The sequence below is a fragment of the Amphiura filiformis genome, chromosome 19 (genome assembly GCF_039555335.1).
Source record: "Amphiura filiformis chromosome 19, Afil_fr2py, whole genome shotgun sequence".
In the NCBI taxonomy this organism is placed as follows: Eukaryota; Metazoa; Echinodermata; class Ophiuroidea; order Amphilepidida; family Amphiuridae; genus Amphiura; species Amphiura filiformis.
In genome coordinates this window covers 39768511-39792454 of record NC_092646.1, presented here as the reverse complement: position 1 = coordinate 39792454, position 23944 = coordinate 39768511, and the positions used below count along the sequence as shown (strand labels likewise).

Here is a 23944-nt window from a genome sequence, read left to right as displayed (position 1 = left end):
TGACTATGATTTGCTGATAAAAGGAAACGAAAAACAGATGTAAAAAATGTGACAGTGTATATTTTGACTTTATTTTTACTAACATTTTTATTTTTCAGGATATCGTCTTTTTCTTGAATCGGTATCATGCCAAGTATGAACATTTTCATAATCCAAGACGCGTTAGTGTGTACGTTGGGCGTTATCGGCAATTTACTTGTTTTAATAGTATTTGGATTTGTTAATGCGCCATAAAATTTGTATAATATCACGAAATTCAGAAGGACATTCTACGTATTCAAAATGTAATTTGATTTGATATGTCTGATGTGCTCTTATGTCCCATAAAAATACTGTGCAAACGTCCATACCCCAGCTCGTAAGGGAAGAAAGGTAATCATGAATTTAAACAATTTAATTTTTGATCAAATTTATTTTCGAATTTGTGAGATCCATTCAATTAAAACTGAATTATTAGAGTCCAAGGTTTTTTTTCTCTTGAAAGTGCCTACTCATATATGACGCAAGTATCACTTAGTTTTTTTTAAGACGACTTGTTAAGGTTTGCAACACTTAGATTACCATGCACGGGCTAAGGGAGTTTGGGTCGCGCTATTTTTTTCTTTTTCTTTTGTGATTTATTTTTTTCGCAAACTCGAAGGGGACATTTTTAATATCGTGCTTACCTCTCGTTGTTTATTTGTTTTATTCTAAAGGTTATTTTTTATCGCTACAACAGAAACAGTAAATTATGTGATATTCTTTTTATCTCGACTTATCCCCTTGCAAATGGGAAAAGAAAAAAATCAATGCCCTCACAAAAAATAATGGTGCGTCCCTATATACGTAAATTGGTGGGTGATTAAAAGCATTATGACGTAAACACATAGCTTATGATGAATATTTACATTTCAGCTATTAGTAAATAAGGGGAAAATAGTAGTTCATTCTGTACACACTGAGCGTGGATCTAAAGTGTTGCTTGTCGTTTTCACCAGTGTAAGTATTGTTTTACATATTCGTATACTTAAACATTATTCTTTAAGAAAGTGATGTTATAAACATTGATGTTGAATTTCTTTGTATTTTGTTGTTTTTTTATTATGGAAATAAAGATTCATTCATTCATTCATTCATTCATTTATTCATTCATAAACTATAAGTTTACAAATATTTTACACTACAAATTCAATACTGACACTACATGTAACGACTAAAAATGATATAAATGACAGATCGAGTTCAGGCGAGGTATTATGGAACACGTGTGACTATGATTTGCTGAAAATAATAAAATAAAAGGAAACGAAAAACAGATGATTATGTGACAGTGCATATTTTGGTTTTATATTTACTAACATTTTTATTTTTCAGGATATCGTCTTTTTCTTGAATCGGTATCATGCCAAGTATGAACATTTTCATAATCCAAGACGCGTTAGTGTGTACGTTGGGCGTTATCGGCAATTTACTTGTTTTAATAGTATTTGGAAGAAAGAGCGTCCAAAAACCACCTGCCGTGATCTTAATTTTGGCAATTGCGGTTGGAGATTTGTTGATATGCATGATTCTTTTACCGATGGATGTAGGATTGTTATCAATTAACGACATGCAGTACTTCAATATGCCGGACACCCTTGACAGTATACCGAGCGCTAACGACAATCCGACATTGGCCACCGACATTGCAACAAGTGCTGACATTGATGTCATAACCGGCGACAACAGTGACATATCAAACACGGATAGTTTTCCGGGTGATCTTTTATGCAAGTCTTTATACTGCGTCTTCTACACCATCGAGTTCTACATACTGTTACTACATGGCTAATTGATACCCATTATTCGTTGGTGTACGGTTTGCGGTAATCCAAGCAAAAAGGTGTCACGAAAACTAACCATAATGCTACTTATATTAATTATACTCATGTGTATCAGCATTGGAATCCCACACGGTATTGGTCTACGGTACACCACAAATGATGAAACGTTTTATAAGTGCATAGAAGCTTATTACCAACCAGTTTTAATTGCACTTGACTGCTTCCTGTTTATTGCTGTCTTTGGACTCATAGCGGGGCTTAATCTTAATATGGTTTTACATGTGAGGCGACAGCAAAGGAAAGTCCGCAACATAGTTCGCTTTGTGAATATAAACCAACTACGGGAAGTACAAATTAGAGCAAACCAAAACGATCGTAGCACGCAGATAGACAATTCTCAATGTGATTCAAGACCAAAGCCACTCAAAACTGATAACCGAATTAGAAAAGAAGACCACAAAAGAAGTACCACGATCGTAAAAATACACTCAGTGTCAACTGTGTACCAGCATTTATCGGTACCTAGTACATCTAACGGACAGCCGCAATCTTCAAACGGTCTCCACAAATCAATAGTCAAAGCAATAGGCTAAAAGAATCACCGGCATCGGTCAACGATCAGCCGTCAGTGATAACAACACTACCGCCACTGGAATCCTCAACTCAGCAAACGCATTCTTCATCAACTCGGCAAGCTCCTGCTTTTCATCAAAAAACATTGGGCCAAATGACTAAGATACCCTTAATCACTACCACCATATTCGTTTTACTATTAAGTGGGATCCTCGCTTCCGCCATCTGCCCACTTATGTTTAATCATGAACTGAAATTGGAAGCTCACATACGAACATGCTCACTTATGATTCATTTATAACTTTTTATAACTTTATAAAATGATTTCTGTATCTTTATTCTTAACAATTTCTTCAACATTCATTGAAATTTAGGGTAAGGAATAACAATAATGAACAACAATAGAAAATCATATCTTTTTCTTCAGGTCTCGACCAAAAAAACGTTCGAGACCGAGACTTTTGAGGTCCGAGACCGAGAATGTTGAGTTCCGAGACCAAGACCTTGACATCCGAGACCGAGACACTGCAAAACCAGGTCTCGAGACCGAGACCTGGTCTCGAGACCTACAACACTGCAAAATATTCATAAAAAATGTTTGCCCCAATTATTTTAGAATAACGTTTAAAAACGTATTCACGATCTTTATATAACCCGACATTTAAGTTTTAAGGGTGGCCCTGGAATTACTGAAACTTTTGGGCCTCATAACTTCTAAAATGTTGGTGTATATAAAAGTATACATATTTAGAATGGAAATTACTTAATGAATCCATCTGTGAGGTCAAAGTTGGGCAAAAATGATAATTTTCGGAGAAAACCTAAAAAAAAAGGGTTTTTTGGATAAACACTTTTTCGGTCACCGTAACAAAAAAATTCTTTAGTAAATATTGTTTATTATTTTTTTTAAAACTAGATATACATATCTAGAAACGGTTTTATTATTTTATATTTTTTGAATTTTGACCAACTTTCTTTTTTGAAAATTGTTGAAAAATGCTAAATTTTGCATTAAAAAAAATTATAATAAGCCTGATTTTGGCCCAAATTTTAAATATTTTTGATGAAGTTGGTAAAAAAAAATTAAAATAAAAAACGTTACTAGATATTTATATCTAGTTTTAAAAGATTTATCTTTTTTTTTACACAAGAAATATTTTGTTTGAGCATTTTTGTCAAAATTGACCTCACATATGGATTTATCAATTCATTTCCATTCTAAATATTTATAGATTTATATATTTTAGACCAACAATTTTAGAAGTTATGAGTTTTCATAGTTCCAGGGAAACCTGCCTTAAGAACCTTTTTGTGTTCGCTTGGAAGGGGCTGCTGGCAGGAAGCAGCAAAACTGTACTGCACTTATGTTTATTGCTATGTAATTGTATAATTGTAATAATTAAATAATCTATTCTATCAAGAATCTAAGTACTTTTGACTCCGATTAAAATATGTATTGACCCAAATAGTATAAATTTAATCAAATAAAAAATGCTTCTCCTGTAAAAAATTTTCATCAGGTCAGCTGGATTTTGCACAGCTTGGAAGTGTTATCCGCTGACAACTATACCCCCATTCCAGAAAAATACAGCACTAATTTTTTGGGATTACAAAATATCATCGCTGATGAAACAAAGTTCAATCCTAATCATTCATGTTGTACTAATTGGAGATAAAAGATAAAATTTTACTAATTTCATGAAAAAGAGCCAAAAACAAGCATTTTGGCAAATTTTTTGACAATAAAGTCTCAAAAATCAAAGACTTGGTACAAGTCATAAGAGTAATTTTACTCTACTTTTCACTTCTTTGTGTTACCTTAATTAAATGATTGATTATAAAGAATCAAACATGTATTTTCTAAAAATCAGAATGCATAAATTGAAATTAGACTTGTACAAGTCTTTAGACTTGATTGTCACAACAAGTGAATAAAACACCTAAAATTAATGTTTTGGGCCCTTAATTCATAAATTTTGGCAAGTAGTTAAATTTAACTTTTGTTGCCAGTTAGAATTAAATGAATGATTAGGAATGAGCTATGTTTCATTTGGCAGAAGTTGATCAAAAAATTTCTAATCCCAAAAAATTAGTGCTGTAGGCATATGATATTATGGACAGGTTAGTTTCAGGCAGGATAGGCATATTACACACTGGTACCTGTTTTTGACAATTGTTATTAAACCATTATTACCATCAACCACAAGTACGGTTAAGGGGGTACTACACCCCTGGCCAATTTTGTGCATGTTTTTGCATTTTCTCAAAAATTACAACGCATTGGTGACAAGTAAGATATGTTTATTATAGGGGCAAGGACTACAACTACTGCACTGAAAATTCAGCAACTCAAGGCAAGTAGTTATTGATTTATTGATCAAATACTGGTTTTCCCTCATTTTTGACTGTAACTCCACAACTGTTGTCTGTGCTGACATAAAATTTCCAGTGCAGCAGTTGTAGTCCTTGCCCCTATAATATACGTACCCCCTTAAGACTATGGGAGTTATCCGACTGCTGGGTTCATGTCACTTTTTTTTTCTCATTTTCTTCAAATTGTTCCATTATTTTCGTTGTCTTTTCCATTTCATCCGGTTTGCCTATTTCTTTGAGGATTTTGTTCCTTTTTGTTTTATTTTCTCTGCATTTGATTTTATCGGGTTTATACTTCATGTAATTATACATGAAATATTATTATGTTCCTTCAATAAATTACTCAATTCTATGATGGTTTATTATTATCACTACTACCATTTTTTTTTATAGATTGGGTACAACATAATGTACATGAGTCTCTCCAAATCACCGATATACACTAATATTTCTATTTATAGTATTCTAGTTGAAGCAATAATGTGTGATATGCATAAAAAATAGATTCTTATTTAAATGTTAGTTTTCACTGATAGCTACTGATCACATTGTCCCCTTTTACTTTCGAGCCAAACAAATGGGGTAAAACGAAGAAAATTGCATTTCATTTCAGCGTCTACAATGCGTGTATCATCTTGCCGATCGCATTATCGCATCGTATCGTATCGTATTATAAAATAAAAATTATACAAATACAAATAGCTTAACACACTGGTGACAACATAATCATAAACATATGAGCTCCACAGGGTGATTGTTCCAGTGCAATATTTTAACCCCATGAGAACTACCTGCCGATTGGTCCAAAAGAAGTTTTCATTACCAATTGGACCAATCAGCAACATTGTTAGAATAATTTCACCACGCAAAAAAATTGGGGTGAATTATTTGCAAAGTTCTATTCCGATTGGTGATTAAAATGAAGATATTATGTAATTGACCAATCAGAGGCAATGTTAGATCGGCAGGTAGTGCTCAGGGGGTTGATAATGCAAAGTAAAAGAAATGCTACACATGTACTAAAACTTACATTGTAAAATATTGTCAAAGTAATTCTACATTCAAGAAGTTGTTTTTCTCTTAAATTCCATGTAATTTCAAGATGATCAGCTGACAAGACTATCTTATAATTATTAAAACTAGCTTTTAAGTGTTCAATTGGCCGTGAAAGATGCACCGGTGTAGAAGATCATAATAAACGATCTACTAAAAGCTTTATTCACGAGTCTTTAAAGATTGGCCTTTAGATAAAATATTATTTGTTAGTAACTATTAAAAGGTTCCTATTTTTGTAATAATTTTATGGACGAATGCATCTATCTAATAGAGATGATATTTTAAAAATAGCTGCAATGGAGTTATTTACCGATAAACTTTTTGTGAAAATTTTTTTCTTTAGCCATTTGCAAAATGGCTAAGGAAAGTTTTTATAAGGTTCTTAGTCCAGCCGAACTTAGGCTGAGGTCACTTAGCTAGGTCCTGTTTTGCTATTCTTCTTCTTCTTAGTCCAGCCGAGCGGCGGCTGGACTCTTGCATGTCAGCGGTTTCTTCTTCTTCTTCTTCTTTAGTCCAGCCGAGCGACAGCTGGACTTTTGTTTTTGGTCAGTTTCTTCTTCTTCTTAGTCCAGCCGAGCTCCATCACCTGTCACTTGGTAGTCTTGTAACATGTCTAATGGCGCTGCCCATGGCCACTCAGTGAATTGTTAAATTCGAATTAATCAATTCGATATTATAGACTGGTAATGGATACATTGATCTGGATTTCTGAAGTACACAAAACAAATGCGGATTTGGACTGCATTATGCTTAATATAACTGTTGTGAAGTATATAGAAGACTTTATGGTTAGCCCATATTGACAAAATGTGTATTTTCCTAATGGAAGAAAAATTATCAGTATAATGTTCAAGAGCCATTTATTGCTCAACTCAATATATAGCTTATCTGATGCAAATCATCACATTTCTTAAACAAGGGGAAGGTTAATACTTATGCCTTAAATATATCGCTTATCTGATGCAAATCTTCATTTTAGAGAACGAGGGGAAACTAGTAGTTCATTCTTTACCCACACTGAGCGTGAATCTGAAGGTGCTGCTTGTCGTATTACGGAATTGCTTATCAATGTAAGTATTATTTTTTCGTATAATGAAACTGTATTCATTTAGAAAGTAATATTTAAAACGATTATCTGCAAAATAAATACTGAAACAGTCGAATTTAGTCGATGCAATCTCGAACAACTGCGTGACAATGATTTGCTAAAAAAATTGACAAATAAAAAGGAAACGAAAAACAGAATGTAAAAACATGAAATGGTGCATTATTTGACTTTGCTTAATATTGGGTTTTTTTCCAGTAATTTCACAATATCAAAGGAGATCGTCTTTGTCGTTATCATGCCTTATATGGACACTTTCGTAATCCAAGATGCGTTATTAGGTACGTTGGGCGTTATCGGCAATGTACTTGTTTTAATAGTATTTGGAAGAAAGAGCGTCCAAAAACCGCCTGCTGTGATCTTAATTTTGGCAATTGCAGTTGGAGATCTATTGATATGCATGATTCTTTTACCGATGGATGTAGGATTGTATTTAATTAAAGGCATGTGGCACTACAATATATCAGACAGTATACCGAGCGCTAACGACAATTCGACATTGACTGACGACATTGCAAGAAGTGCTGATATTGATGTCATAACCGCCGGCAACAGCGATAAATCAAACACAGCTAGCTTTCTTGGTGATATCCTATGTATGTCTTTATACAGCGTCGTCTACACCATTGAGATCTACATATTGTTACTACATGGCTTAATAGCCATTAATCGTTGGTGTACGGTTTGCCGCAATCCAAGTAAAAGGATGTCACGAAAACTAACCATAATGCTACTAATATTAATTGTACTCATGGGCGCCAGTTTGGGGACCCCACACGGTATTGGTCTACGGTACACCACAAATGATGAGACGTCTTATATGTGCATAGAAGCTCTTTACCAAACAGATTTAATGGTACTTGACTGCTTCATGTTTATTACTGACTTTGGAATCATAGCGGGGCTTAATCTTACTATGGTTTTGCATGTGCGGCGACAGCAAATGCAAGTCCGCAATATTGTAGTTCGCTTTGAGAATACAAACCAACAAATACGGGAAGACGACGAAGGCAGTGTAAATCAAAACGATTGTGGAAATCAGATGAAAAATTCTCAACGTGATTCAAGACCAAAACTACTCGAAATTAACCGAATTAGGAAAGAAGACCAAAAAGGAAGTACCACGATCGCAGAAATACACACAGACTCAACTGTGTACCAGTATTTATCGGTACCTAGTACATCTAGTAGACAGCCGCAATGTTCAATCACTCTCCAAAGATCGAATAGTCAAAACAATAGGCTAAGAGAATCACTAGGGTCTGTCAACGATCAGTTGTCAGTGATAACAACACTACCGCCACTGGAATCCTCAACTCAGCCGGCTCATTTGTCATCAATTCGACGAGCACCGACTTTTCAACAAAAAACATTGGGCCAAATGACTAAGGTACTTATAATTACTACCACCATATTCGTTTTACTATATCTCCCGACTCTGATCATTTTTGCAATTAAGAGTGATGAGGACATGGATGCCGAAATTTACGAAAACAAAATTATAGCTTTGATCATTGACGTACCGTTGTTAAATCACGTAATAAATCCAGTTATTTATGGCACCATGTCCACAAAATTTCGTATAGAACTTAAACAACTCTTCAGTTTTAAACATATTTAACTTAGGTGTTCCAAATGAGTATATTTCCGAAGAAATCATAAAAAAACCTGTCAAATTAGTCTCGACTGTGGTATACCACGTTCATGACTTATGATACTAACTAGGCTGTTTTTTGATGATATCTTCTTAAATACACCGAGTTGAACTTCTAATTTCAATATGGTACTAAGAAAAATATGGTCTTTCATTAATAAAAACACTGTAGACTACCAATATCACGCTGTATAAAGGTCAGTACCGTAAACAATTAGTCACATTTGCAAAAACTTTTACATGTCTTTTTGCATGAATGCTGGAAAGGGATGATATTTTATTGTTATACAAAAGTGTTAAAGAATTCGATAATTCAAATATATCAGGTCACCTTCTTCTAGGTAAGAAATAACGTCATTAATGTTTTGGATGTTTGTGGCATAATCTAAAAGTTGCAGGTTTAGTTTCGGCTAAGTAAATGCTATGACTCAATTGATATAACGTCATTATGACGTTGTTTTAACGTCAAATTATTGTGAACGTATTACTCAAACGTCCCTATTACGTCGGTAACAACGTATGAATTACAGAAAGTTATTTACGGTCGTTTTTAAGATGTAAATACCACGTCATTATGGAATGTTTCAAAACGGCTTTTTAAAATAATGTATAGGTACATTAACGTCAGCGAACGTATTGGATACGTAGTGTGTTGACTGGAGTGATCATAATGCGAGGTGTGTGTGGAGATGCAAGTTGAGAATGAGTTTGCCTTATAAATACTTCACATGATAATACATCAACATAATGAGTATTCAAATGGACATAGTGGTTCTGGTTTTAAGCCCTCGATATATACATGATAATTATTATCACTACTGTTGTGAGAAAATAAACAAAACAAATATTGTTACCATGCTTTTTCTTGAGATCATCACAAACAAGTCGATATTCAACCGAATTCATGAGTTGCTTCAATGCTGGGTTCCACCACTGTGGGAGCATACTATCCTTCAATACCATCATACCCATACCAGCTACTACACAGTCTCGGATGTCATCTGATGCTTGCTCCACATCTACATTGGCTTTATAACCTTCTTCTATGTCAAAACTAGCATCTATCTGCAGCGAAAGTTCAAGGTAATTATGTCCATTTTCTCAAGGGATGGGTACATACTCAGTAAAAAGCGACATCAATGGGATTGGAACCCAGGGTAGTGCCGCCGAGAGCCATTGCGGGCCCGGGGTAAAATGGACGCACGGGGCCCCCTTTTAACGGGCCCCATGAGGTGTCTTTACTTTGCGTTTATGGGCACATTAATGTATGTTTTCTTTATTTTTAGGGCCCCCTAGGCCCCCCCCCCCCTTGTCAGCGGCACTGACCCAGGGTCTCAATATCATGATGCGACTAGAGCATTAGACATGTCTAATAGACATGATGCGACTAGAGCATTAGACATGTCTAATAGACATGTCACACCAGGGAGGGATGAGCTGTCAGAGAGCGATTTCATCAAGGAGGGTATTAGAGTTCATACATGTCATTAGGGCAACAGGTTACAATAGTGTTGGACTTAAGATAAATATTACTAACGCATGTGTTTTCGTCAACTATAGCTTTAAGGTCTGTTCACACTACGCCGCAATTGTTTTGCGATGCGGTGCGTTGTAAAATACCGCACTGCGGTATCGCAATAAAATTAAATACATGATTGTTAACTTGGAAATGCGACGATGCGTTGAGTTGCGGCAAAAAATAATTGATATATCGGCAACGCGCCGCACCGCAAAACAATTGCGGCGTGGTATGAATGGACATTAAGTCTCCTCCGCCTTCGCGGCACGCTAGTTTTCCCCCTCAATATGTACTGCTGATCACAGTAGACGGCAGAGGAGAATAGGCTGGTCAGAAGCCCTAATTCTATTAAGAATAATAATACCTCAACAATCACCGTCAGATTCCATCGATTTACAACAGAATATATTGTTTGATCAAATTATTAACTAAATCTGTGAAAAAAAGTAACTGATGTATTTTGTACCAGAGTATTACAACTAAAAAAGCCGCTAATGGCGCCCATTGTCTAAATATTTGTGACGTAATCTCAGTCATCCTTACAATAATTAAAATTAACCTGATTCATCATTCAATACCAATTTTTACGTAATAAATCATGATATTATTCAGAGTCAGGTAAATTAGAGAGCAGTAGTATTTTTAATACCATTACCCAAAGTTTTAAATTTGCAACAATTACTCACAACTAAAACAACATATTTTCTTTAAGATCATATGTGACATGGCATGTCAAAAGGAGACACTTTTGGGCAGGGAATCAATTTTGAGGTTTTTACATAATTATCTTAAATATAGAGATATTTTGCTCCACAACACCATTTTCCCTAATGAAATCGAACATTTCTAAGCGAAGATATTGAGTTTGTAAGTTATGTAAAATTGGAAATTGAGATATCGGCATTTAAAAATATTATTGATAATGTTGAGAGTAGGAATTACCTTGAAAAATGTCTCTAAAAATACAAGATGCCAGTTATATTCCAGTCTGAAACTATCAGACAATATTTCTATCATTAATAACATCACAAATTCGCAACAAACCCAAATTATGAAAAAATCACCCACGGGTAGATTTTTGGTTATTTCTCCATTTATGATCCTGCCCAAAAGTGTCTCCTTTTGACATGACACGTCACATATTTCAAAACAATTGTGATATGCATAAGCTCTCCTTGCTGCATGTTTTTCCTAACTTAATTTGCCTCAAAATACAGAGAAATACCCCCCGGCAGCTGAAACTAATACAATATGTCATCATTTTGTAAAAAATTCAAAAACAAATCTTCCTTTGAAATATTAACAAACATACCTCTTCATTAAGAACGGCCGTAATTAATTCATCCCTGGAAAGGAAATACTTGATTTGATTTTCTGTTAAGACATTTCCCTGAAAAGTCAAATATAACAAGAATAATTTTCTTAATGTTGTGGATATTATAATTTTATTTCACAAACACAAAACGAAACAAATGCATAAATACAAAGCAAACCATGTATCAACAACAATCACAAAAAACAAAAAAGAAAAAGAAAAAGAAAAGAGAATTGATCAAAAATTGAATTCCATCCTGAGGTTCATATGAATACATGAATACAAAAGCCACCTAAGTCCATAGGAAGTGATTTTGAGAGAAAAACCTGTGTATCGTTTTAATTCCTTCAGTTAGATTTACCTGGTCAAAATGGTAAGTTTTACGTGCAAATGAGTGGATTAACCTGTATTAGGTATGACGATTAGCATTTCAGGGACTTCGTGGGGTTCATTTTAAATTTTGGACTTAGGTGGTTTTTTGAATCATATACAAAGACAACAATGTTAGAATGAGATTACCACTAGTAAGATAATACAAAATAAAGCACACAGGTATGTATAATGTTGATAAGCATTCTGCCATGTAATATAAACCACACACTTTCCTTTATTAAACCCATTTTTGTTCAAAAGTCACTCTCTAGCAATGAATGTGTTACAAGTGGATTTTTATACATACTGGATTTCAATCAATGTGTTACAAGACTCAAATCATGGAAGTGGGTGATTCTTTCATACATGCTATTTTTCACATGCTTAATAGACACAGAGAATGAATTTGAGTTGTTCTTTCATACATATGACAGGCCTATGTATAGCAACAATTTCCCATGCTTAACTCAATTTGGCCGAAGTATGGACTTAGGTGGCTTTTGTATTCATATATTCATATCTGTCAATGGGTTCACCAGATCACAAGGCTGTCATTATAGCTAGAGGCAGTATATAACACAAATGGGTCAATGAGTTACATAAAAATGACCTTGTGTGGTATTTAGTTCCCAGGAAGTGAGTTTTGCCTGAGGCAATTTGTGGTTAAATGTTGACCCATCACTACAAGAGTTATTACCGTCGATTTGGTTCAAAGAGGAGGTGAGATATGATCAAATCTCTCCAGGTAACAAAACGTAATGACCCGAATTTGTTTGTTAATTGTCTAACATGTTTTGTATCCTGTGTCTGTCGTGTGACCATCATGTGTCCATCGTGTGTTTATCGTTAGCTCATCCTGTGTCAATCGTCAATCAACAACAAAGACTAAAGGCTTTCAATGTTATTATGGGTTGAAACTAGGATTATGGTGGTTAACATTTGACCGTGTCAAACAGTTTGAGTGTCGACAAAAAACGGAGTGCTACCTTTATTATAATACGCAGTTGTTTACCAAATTTTAGGCTTAAACAGCTAAAAGGGATATCGTGCTAATGTATACAGATACTTTTAAGTCGTTCTCAACTTTAATTTCCCTTCTTTTACAAAATTATTCACTTTTATAGTATTTTTAAAAGCTTTTTCTGATATAAAATGTATCTATTAATGACAAAATTGGTGGCGCTATTTAGTTACTGGAAATTACCCTTTCAAGCTTTTAATACAAATAATTCCTTTTATGTTTTCATAAAATATGTTTATAAAATTTCCTTGTTGCTTGTTTCACCTATTTCAGCTGTTTTAATGGCGTTATTTATCACCTAACCCTTGCAAATAAAGAAATATGATTTAGGATAAATAGCGCCATTTATAGTTTGCATTTAGTTAATAATGAAGCCAATTCTATAAACATCAAACAGCCGTGAATATAAGGCGCTTTAAATATTTGGTCATTATGGTCTGGTGTGGGAATGGGGGCCTTTCCTGCCCGGCGCCCAGTAATGTTTTTGTTAATACATATGACTGAAAGAAAGAAATGGTTCAGAAAAAATAAAAAGGCCTTACTTTGATCTGCGTCACTTTTGAAATACAATGTTCATTAAACGCCATGCCATTAATGAATCCAATGGTTTTGTTGGTGAGATCCAGCCAGTTGAATTTCCTAGGGTTAGTTGGTTTGACGTAAAATGCACCAGGCTTTGTTTGTGTCCAAGGATCTGAGAACTGAAAGACACGTGCTCGCTCGTATGTATGATGCCAACCTGGCAGAAAGGAGTCAAAAGTGTTTAATTAAATGTCTTTTATTATACACGGGAGAACAGTGCCAGTGCATTAATTGGTCACCCCATGTTATTAGAAATAAATCTGAGACTGAAATCTGATCTACTAAACTTATTACGAGTGGCAATATTTCATATCCTATGGCAGCAAAAGTTCGTTGACCTGTGAAGCGGATGTTGTTGTGTCACAGATCAAAGTTGAGTTAAACCTTCGAGGGATCTTCATCACCGACCAATAAAAGTAAAGGTAAAGGAGACAGACGATCCTGTATAAACAGTGATCGGAGTGCCCATCTCTCTTTCATTGGCGATTGGGCCAGATGTAATGTTGCTATAGGGGGATCACTACACCCCCTCTACAGCGAGTCTGTTACCTTCCCAGCATTTAAGAATGCCGGTACCCATTTAAACACCTGGGTGGAGAGGAGTAATCGAGATAAAGTGCCTTACTCAAGGGCACAACACGATGGTGTCGCCGGGGCTCGAACCCACAACCTTCCGATTATGAGTCAATGCCCGTTCCGCTAGGCCACCGTGCGACCAATAGGCCTCCGCAAAGTTGTGACGTAGCCAGCCTCCATTATTAAGTGCCGCAGGCTTCTCCCGTTTCACATAAATTGCTTCCTTGATTCCTTTCTCAACCGATCTGGTTTCTCGGTCTAATATTTTGATATCCATCAAATAATTATTATCGATTATAGACAGGGCCGGTGCTAATATTCAGCCTCTCTGAAAACAACAATCCAACCTAGGACTCAAGCCTACGACACCAATCTTTTTCGCTGAAAATTTAGCTAAATGTAATTGTCTGCCATAAACGACAAACATACTACTTGCGTTTCCTTAATAGATATATACAGCGTAGACAGCGCGTTAACAATGTATAGTGCTGCGTCTCTGCTGCAGGTATGCGTGCCTTCAAAGTCGGCACAATGTGTGCGTCCGCGTCTGTACTTTGTACTTCAAAGTAAACTGACTGTAGTGGTATTTAACCTTATGTGCACACATTACGTGGAAAAAAAGGGGGGTGCACAACAACACAACAACAAAACAAAACAAAACAAACAACGTATTACCCGGCTATAATTATGTTCAACATTTTCATTACGTCATCACAAGGTCACGCTGGTAATAAATACCGGAAGTAAGTTTATGTATGAACAAGCGTTACTTGCTTTAAACATTTTTTTATTGTCTTAACTTACCGACACAACCATCGTAATTTCTGCCAAATAAGCCCAGTCCACCTTGAGCGAGCTGACCCGGTACTCTATTCCAGCAACGCTTGTAGTAATCTTGTACCAACCGGCAGTTCTTATTGGCTATCCTGCAAACTATGCATATAAATATGAAAATTAGGAGGAAAACAGAGATGATTGAGAAAACTTCAGCTAATTGTCTTGTTGTAACCCGTACACAACGCTGGCTGCGAAGGACAATGTGCGCTTCTTAGCTGCAAGTCCCTCTGTTGTTTAATGTAAAGGTGAAAGAAGTATTACGCATCGCACACTAGCACAATTGAACATGAATCGAAACATGGCATGCATAAGCAGATATACCAGAGTTTTATTTATCATGATTAATTTATTACCCATACTGTAGTTACTGTCCGTTTTCCTTTACACAATACACAGTGCTCTTACCATTGACGCGTGACCTCTACAAATAGCGTATGTTAGAAGTATGGGGATTTCCCTAGTTAACGTTGCTGTGTGAAAAATAACCGGCCAATATTAAAAGTACTCTTCTAAAATTCTAGAAAATATAGTTTTGTAACATGTCCTAAATTTTCAGCTAATTTAGAGATATACGGCACGATTTAGGATTAGAAATTTTTGCTCTATTTTGAAACAGAGCGAAAAACAGAGCAGAGAGGAGAATATTCGAGGGCAAACTGGCAAACTGTTATGTCCAGTTTAATGTACTTTTTCCAGCTAAAAGCAGCTATATTCATCGTGATATGTTTAAATCTGGTGCTATATTTCAAAAACAAAGCGAAAACAGAGCAGAAAGTGAAATACTTAAAAAACAGAGCGAAAATCTGAGTGGAATTGCAGAATGTGAAATATGTGGCCATATTTCAAAATCAGAGCGAAAAACAGAGCAGAATGTGAAATATGAAGCCCCACCGTTAGAGGGCAGCATCCTCTCTGTTTACCGCTCTGTACACGAAATGTGTACGTGTGGTTATATTTAAAAAAACAGAGCGAAAAACAGAGCGGAATGTGAAATATGAAATCTGTGGCTATATTTCAAAATCAGAGCGAACAACAGAGCAGAATGTGAAATATGAAGCCCCACCGTTAGAGGGCAACATCCTCTCTGTTTACCGCTCTGTATTTGAAATATGTGGTTATATTTTCAAAAACAGAGCGGAATGTGAAATATGAAATCTGTGGCTATGTTTTCAAAATCAGAGCGAAAAACAGAGTGGAATATGAAATCTGGTGGTATATTTCAAAAACAGATCGAAAAACAGAGCAAAAAGTCAAATATGTCGCTCTATTTCAAAAACAGAGCGAAAATCCGAGTGGAATTGCATAATGTGAAATATGGGGCTGTATTTCAAAAATAGAGCGAAAAACAGAGCAGAATGTGAAATATGTAGCTCCGCCGTGAGAGGGCAGCATCCTCTCTGTTTACCGCTTTGCATATGAAATCTGTGGTTATATTTCAAAAACTGAGCTAAAAACAGAGCGGAATGTGAAATGTGAAATCTGTTGCTATATTTCAAAAACAGAGCGAAAAACAGAGCAGAATGTGAAATATGTAGATCCACCGTTAGAGGGCAGCATCCTCTCTGTTTCCCGCTCTGTATTTGAAATATGTGGTTATAATATTTCAAAAACAGAGCGAAAAACAGAGCGGAATGTGAAATCTGGTGCTATGTTTCAAAAACATACGTGGATATATTTCAAAAACAGAGCGGAATGTGAAATATGAAATCGGTGGCCGGCTACGTTTTCAAAATCAGAGCGAAAAACAGAGTGGAATATGAAATCTGGTGCTATATTTCAGAAACAGAGCGAAAAACAGAGCAGAAAGTGAAATATGTAGCTCCACCGTTAGAGGGCAGCATCCTCTCTGTTTACCGCTCTGTTTAAAAACAGAGCAGATTTTTCTTATCCTAAATCGTGCCATAGATTAATTTAGATGTTTGGAAATATTCGTACTTTGGTGTTTTAGTCAGGATAATTATGTAAACGACAGATAACACCAAAAAATATGAAGAAATTATTTCCAAACCGTGTTAAGTCTGCAACCCACCATGCTTCTCATTTTCAAGAACGCTGGTTAACAATAAGCAGAGCATTGTCTCATTTCGTAAACAAAAGCCTACACATAATTGTTCTCTAGCGTTCGCTTTATAATCGTTCACCCAACTGAAACTATAATACCATCTCATTGCCCCATTGTACATGTAAAGCAGAAACATATGTTGGGTGTATTTAACCAGAGAAGATATGATTTAATCAGTTGAGCTGTTTTCAATTAGTGTTATTTTGGTTTAATAGCTTTTAATGGGGTTTAAGTCCTGCAAAGGTCGTGGTGAATTCTACTGTAGACATGACTGCACCATATGCTCACTTACCAGCATTGACAAGATCCACGTTAAATCCTTGCAATTCACCACTCGCCTCGTCCCTAAAATTCAGAACCAGAACTTCATGGAATGAATAAACAAAAACACAAGAACAAACTTGCGACACATTTTACGCAACACAATATACGTATATTGTAAATATCAGACAATCATTTTTGTCAACTCAAGGACTTGAACTGGAAATCAGGAGAGGGGGAGGTAAACCTCTCACAAGGGTCTCCCGGTGTACTAAAATGCGCATTTATTTTAGATTAGTAATTTCCACTTGTAGCAAAAAAATCAGGGATAAATTGCACCTCTTTTATGTCAGCTGTACACTCCCAATTTTGCGAGATCGCAATCAAATTTTACGTCATAACGCCATAATGTTGTACTTATTTCTAGATAGAGGTGACCCATACCTAGATACTGGTTTTGTCAAGCAAAATGGAAATGCACATTTCATCAACAAACCTATTGGAATCTATTCAACGAATAAAATATTTTGTATACACTTTCCTTGCCAGCTCCAACTAAAGGATTAGGATTGGGACTATGTCTCACTTGGCAAATCAGGATGACATTTCGTTGAATCCTTCAACATAAGCTAACATAGTGGTGTGTTTCCTGGAATCAGGAGTGAGATTTTGATTCCCGAAGCCGGGCGGCCCATTTAATCTACGATAGGTGTCTCAACTTACGTGTAGACAAGGTTCAGAGCAGAATGATGAATAGCAAACATCCAAATCTTCTCATCATTTAGTGACATAGACAAAGAACCTAAAAGGAAGAAACGAGTTAGTAAGACTACTGCTAATCAGAAAGCCTGCCAGGCAGAATTTTCTGACTAGTGCAGGTCTTTTAAATAGTGCGTTTGGATATGGTTGCGATAAAATGAACATAGGAAATGTGAGAAATACAAACAAAAGCCAATTATTAAGCAGAGCATTTCAATCTTATTCATTGCATAGCATCTCTACATGCACATTGAATTATACGGCCCGGCACATAAACACGTACACACCCAAATTAAAAAGTCCCCACTAGTTCCATCCGCATTTAATCAGAGTCTGATGAGTTTATAGCAAAATAGTTCATATTATAATTTTCTATATACTTTCCTTCGAAGGTTGATACCAATTTTGATATCAAAAGTTTAATCATCGGCGGAATCTTTGTTTGGAAATTCGTGCAATTCTAAAAATGACATTGGGAATTGTATCACGTAGCGTATAGCTAGCGTGAGTGCCAAATACTACGTCGCCTGAATAGGCCGGCAGGTTAAAGGTTTACCCATGCATGTCAAAATGCAAATCAAATACCCCGCTCTTTCAATTGTGCGCAGGCAAGTGTACAATGATTCCTGTACGGGTTGCCTCAGGCCACATAATTAGCTGATACCATGCATTGACTTTTGCGTGGTCAATTCGTAATTTGTCATTTTTAAAATTGCATGAATTTCCAAACAGCGGCTCCTATGCTCACGATAATTAAACTCGTGATATCAAATTTGGTATCAACCTTCGAAGGAAAGTGTATGGAAAATTATTATATAAAATTATTTTGCCATAAACTCATCAGACTCTGATTAAATGGGGATGGAACTACTGGAGACTTTTTAATGTGGCTGTGTTTATAAATATACTGCTTGATGGGCACGCTACAGTTTTACTATGACATATAAAACACAACACACTTTTCCTCATAATCAATACTTTTTTGTTATAATCTGATGACGGAAACTTTAAGTTTTCGGTATTTTCATGATTATGGATGTCCACTCTTTCTGTCTATTATGAAAGAAGCCAATCTTTGGACAATTGTAAATTATGAAAATATGTTCTTCCCTCAACTCAACAATATAAAAATGGTTTCCACTTTGAGATAAAACAAAAGTGGTATGTGACAATTACATAATTATTATGTTGCAAACTTTGATCAATATGAAATGTAAACCTCGTATAATTGATTTCAACCCACCTCTACTGCATCTATAAATGTATATGGCAAGATTAGGCGTCGTGCAGATCACCTTAATATAAAGCAGCTCATGCTCTAGTAATTCCGATCTTGGGCGGAAAGGCTGTAATGTGCAACTATGTGCTGAACAGCCTAACTGTGACAGCTTGTGAATGGCTGTTTAGATAATTATTATCTAAACCATTGAACTGCAAAATTGTGCAATAATGTTCGCCCATTATGGCCATCGACTCCTCGTGGGTAGTACTATAATAGGGGTGCTCATTGCATGTTGCTCGATCACTCACAACAGACGCAATAATGTTATAGGTAACCTGTGAAATCTAAACTAATTTCTGAAATAAATATTAAAAAAGTAGGTAAAGCTTACCTGTTAACGTGGCAGGTGATACGTTGACATTTACAGAGGTATTTCGAAGACTTACTACTGAAATTATCAGCGCAAGAAGTGCAATCAGGAAAGTTAATATCCATATTACTAACTGAAGCTTGACTGAGATCACTGTAGGTTTACACACCATGGTATGATCACCCTTGCTTACTGCATCATTACCACCACCAATAAAAGACATAGATTCTCGCTCTCCTTCCATGCTGAATCTCTTTTACTTTAAAGTATATCTTTATTAAATCAAATCTCATAAGCCATATGCAGAGGTGGCACTAACACTACCCATGTTTGTGCTGAATCTAAGGAGCTGCTTTTCAGTAAAAGTACACATAACTGGCTCATTTCTACATATTCCAGAAAAAATCAGCACTCATTATTTGAGATTTGAAAATATATTATTAACTTCCACCAAATGAAACACATCTCAATCCTAATTATTCGTTTAGTATTAACTGGTAACACAAGTAAAATTCAGCCAAAGTTATGAATTAAGGGCCAACAGCGTATATTTTTAGGTTGTTTTTCACATGCTGTGACAATCAAGTCTAAAGATTTGCACGGAGTCTAGTCTACTTTCAATGTACGCATTCTAATTTTTGGAAAAGACATGTTTCATTTTTTAAAGTTATTACATTTAACATCATTTAAAAAGTGAAAATTTGAGCAAAATGTCGGCATATACTCAAGATTCAATTGTCAGAAAACATGCCGAAAATGTTTTTTGCTCTTTTTTCAAGAAATGAGTAAAATAGTGATTGAGCTATGTTTCATTTGGCAGAACTTGATAATATTATTTTAATCCTAAAAATTAGTGCTGTATTTTTCTGGAATGGGGAGTAATCCTTACCGATGTAACTTGAGGGACTTTAATAGTACGTGTGGTTTCGGTTCCATTTAGTGCTGACTGCAGTTGGCATGGTCGGGGTTTATTCGGAAAGTCAACACGGTTGAATCACCAGTTCAACAAGTTACTTTAATACCTGTTCAACTTCAAGACTATTTGGAACACAATTTAAAAATAAAATCCACTTAAGTTTAAACAGGTACAATTCATAATAGTCAACATTGCTAAAGGGCAAAAGACCTTTCACCTCTCAGATTAAACAAGTTACCTCCTTTAAAGCACGTTTGAACTTATTTGCAATATTTGCCGATTTCAATACAACTAGAATTATAGATAAACATCTCAAAAAAAGTAAGTAACCCCCCTTAAATATGACCATTATTCAAAAACGGGTGATTGTATTACAAATCTGTAAAATGCGTTGGAAGCAGAATTTATTTAAGGGGGGTTAGTTACTTTTTTTGAGATGTTTATTATACTTTTGTGCGAGAGTGTGGTGTGTGTGCTTAGTTACGGGGACTTAAAGTTAATGATTGGCATCATATCTCAAACAGTTATGGTCCTGTGTCACAACCTGAGGTACCTTTGTGTTACATATTAAAAAAATGAAATGTTTCAAACATTTTACCTACACGTCTCATTATTTATTTACTTGGTTTAGGTGTCTGGGAGTTCATTTAGACATTTTTTTTACTATATTCAAATTTTTAGATCAAATTTACGATACGAATCCCTCCTCCTAATCCTCCTTCAACTAATCCTAAATGTAATTATTATAAGGGTCTAATAGATGAGAGTTGTAATGATTCTGGTAAGCTCTGGCAAACACTTAAAAAAGTTAGTCCATCCAAAGTTTCCCCAACTCCATCAGCTGTTGGGTTTGGAGATAATGTAGTTACATCTGACATTGATATATCAAATGTGTTCAACAGCCATTTTGCAAGTGTTGCAACAAATCTACTTAATGAAAGTGATGAAAGAAATGTAAACAATGTTAATAATATTGATGATGTTAATGTGTTACATACATGTGAAGATCTTAATGATAAACCTGTTCTTAATATACCATGTATTCCATATGATTTTGTTGACAAAGAAATTCGCTCCATGGGCATTAAAAAGGCGGTAGGTCTGGATGATGTCAGTTGCAAGATCCTGAAATTGGCTCGTCCAGTCATTGTTAAAAGTGTAACTTATATAACTTTCTTTGTCAAAGGGGATATTTCCTACTATGTGGAAAGAAGCCAAAGTGATCCCTTTGCATAAAGGAGGTGATCTTGATATCACCAATAATTACAGGCCAATTTCCATCCTACCTGTAATAAGTAAGATCATTGAAAGGGCTATGCATAATCATGTTTACTCTTTTTTAAATCGAAATGGTATCTTAAATGTTCATCAATCAGGGTTTCGTCCTGGTCATTCTACCGAGACTGCTCTTGTTGACATGGTTGACGATTGGCTGACGAACATCAACAACGGTGAAATGACTGGTGTTGCCTTTATCGACCTTAGAAAAGCGTTCGACACCGTAAATCATGATATTTTGCTTAGAAAGCTCCATTATATTGAGGCATCTGAAGATACAGTTAAATGGTTTGCATCATATTTATCTTGTAGAAAGCAAAGAGTTACTTTTAAGGGTATTGTCTCTGATTCTCTTGAAATAAAAGTTGGTGTTCCCCAGGGCAGTATATTGGGCCCATTATTATTTTTGATTTTAATCAATGATATGCCAAATGTAATATCACATGGGAAAATATCTATGTACGCAGACGATACCACTCTGTCTGTCAGTGGTACTGATACTGATATTATTTCTAAAAAGCTCACTGACGATCTTTCTGCAATTAAGGCATGGTTAAATGTAAACAAATTGTTTCTTAATACTGATAAGACAAATGTCATGCTCATTGGTAGTGAGCCTAAGTTACGTAATGATAAATGCTCTGCTTTTTCAGTTTCCATTGATGATTGTCAACTTGTAAGAGTTCATAGTGCCAAATGTCTTGGTGTAAAAATAGATTCTAAATTACTTTGGCACGATCATGTAAATTCAGTCATGCAGAAATTATTTTGTAAAATATGACTCTTGAGACGTCTAAAAACATTTCTTGACGTTCGCACTCTTAATGTTTTATGTAAGGCTCTTATCCAACCGCAGTTCGACTATTGCAGTGTAGTTTGGTTTGGTCGCTTCAATGAAGATGTTCGTAAATTATGTGTTTTACAAAAGCGATGTGCTAGAATAATATTGCGTGCCAACTACCTTACGTCTTCTGATATAATGTTTCCTATATTAGGATGGGAATCACTTCCAAATCGTGCAATGTATTTCAAATCACTGTTAATGTTTAAATGTCTTAACGATATATCACCACAGTACCTTATCAACAGGTTTTCGTATGTACATGAAAAGCATACTGTGAACACCAGACAAGCTGCGTCCAATTTATTGGCTCTACCGCCTTGCACAAATGGTTATGACACTGGGTACTTTAAATCATCTTTTTCATACAGTGGGGTTGAGGTTTGGAATAAACTGAGTAATGATGTAAGAAGTTCAATAAATATACAGACTTTCAAGCAAAGATTCAAGTCTTAAAAATTGTGCATGTACTTGTTAATGATGTATTTCTATTTTACTTTGAAAATTGTATATAATTCTGTGTTTTAATTTTGTATCTAATAGTTGTATATTTTATATAAATTGCATGTTGAAAATCGTTGCCTTTTAATGTTATGTAAATGTATTGCAGGGCCCCATGTAAGACCAGCTATCGGCTGAATTGGGCTACCCTGGATAAATATGAATAAAATAAATAAATAAATCCTCAACCACCTTTGGCACATTTCATGCCAAACGTCATAAGAAAATAATTTAAAATGATTTTAAAACAGGATAAAAACATGAGTAATATAGAATAAATTAGCCTCAATTTAAGACCTAATTGAATCTTCTAAGTGAAGGAATACTCAAGTGACACTGTTTTGAAGTCCAAGCTGCACATCAAAATGTAACAAAACCGCCTTTTTGTGTACCCCAGTGTATGACACAGGATCTTATGTCTTTTAATACCAGTCTCAACTGGTAAAAGAGGTCGAAATGATATTTGTTGCTACTTGTAATGTTTTGTTATTATTTTGATGAAATAAGATTCACAAAATGTTCTGGTATGTATGAACAAGCGGCCCCTCGGGCATAAACAACCCTTTAGTCATGAAAATATATGAATGAACTCTTAATTTATTTCTTTTCCTTGAATAATATAAGCATTTTTGTTAAAGCTCAAATATTAAAACACGCTTGCATAATCAGCTGTATGAAAGAGGCACACTCACTTGTTTACATTTTGAAATTTATTGTCTGATCACGATTGCTTTAACGATATAATTTAAAATCCACACTACCCCTGTGGAAGATTTTGGAAATATCTTCTATAGAGGGAGGATATTTTTCAAATGTAATTGGTCAGGGTTATTTATTTATTTATTTATTATTTATTTATTAACCATATATAAACAATTATTACAATGTTGATTTTCAGTAGGGCCCTGAGACAAACATATAAAAGCATTAAAATACACGCAGATCATAC

General features: G+C 35.2%; 1 protein-coding gene across 1 annotated transcript in view; it reads right to left on the bottom strand.

Moving 5' to 3' along the window:
- The window catches only part of LOC140140722 (arginine-binding periplasmic protein-like), a 31935-nt gene extending 13995 nt beyond the window's left edge, over positions 1-17940 (bottom strand). Inside the window, exons 1-6 of the mRNA XM_072162474.1 lie at positions 17832-17940; positions 17140-17192; positions 14753-14881; positions 13333-13529; positions 11395-11472; positions 9418-9628 (exon numbers count right to left, since the gene is read on the bottom strand). Of these exons, the coding sequence (XP_072018575.1) occupies positions 9418-9628; positions 11395-11472; positions 13333-13529; positions 14753-14881; positions 17140-17192; positions 17832-17899 (736 nt within the window). The 5' untranslated portion in view covers positions 17900-17940. The remainder of the gene's footprint in view (positions 1-9417; positions 9629-11394; positions 11473-13332; positions 13530-14752; positions 14882-17139; positions 17193-17831) is intronic.
- Between the last annotated feature and the right edge of the window lie 6004 nt (positions 17941-23944).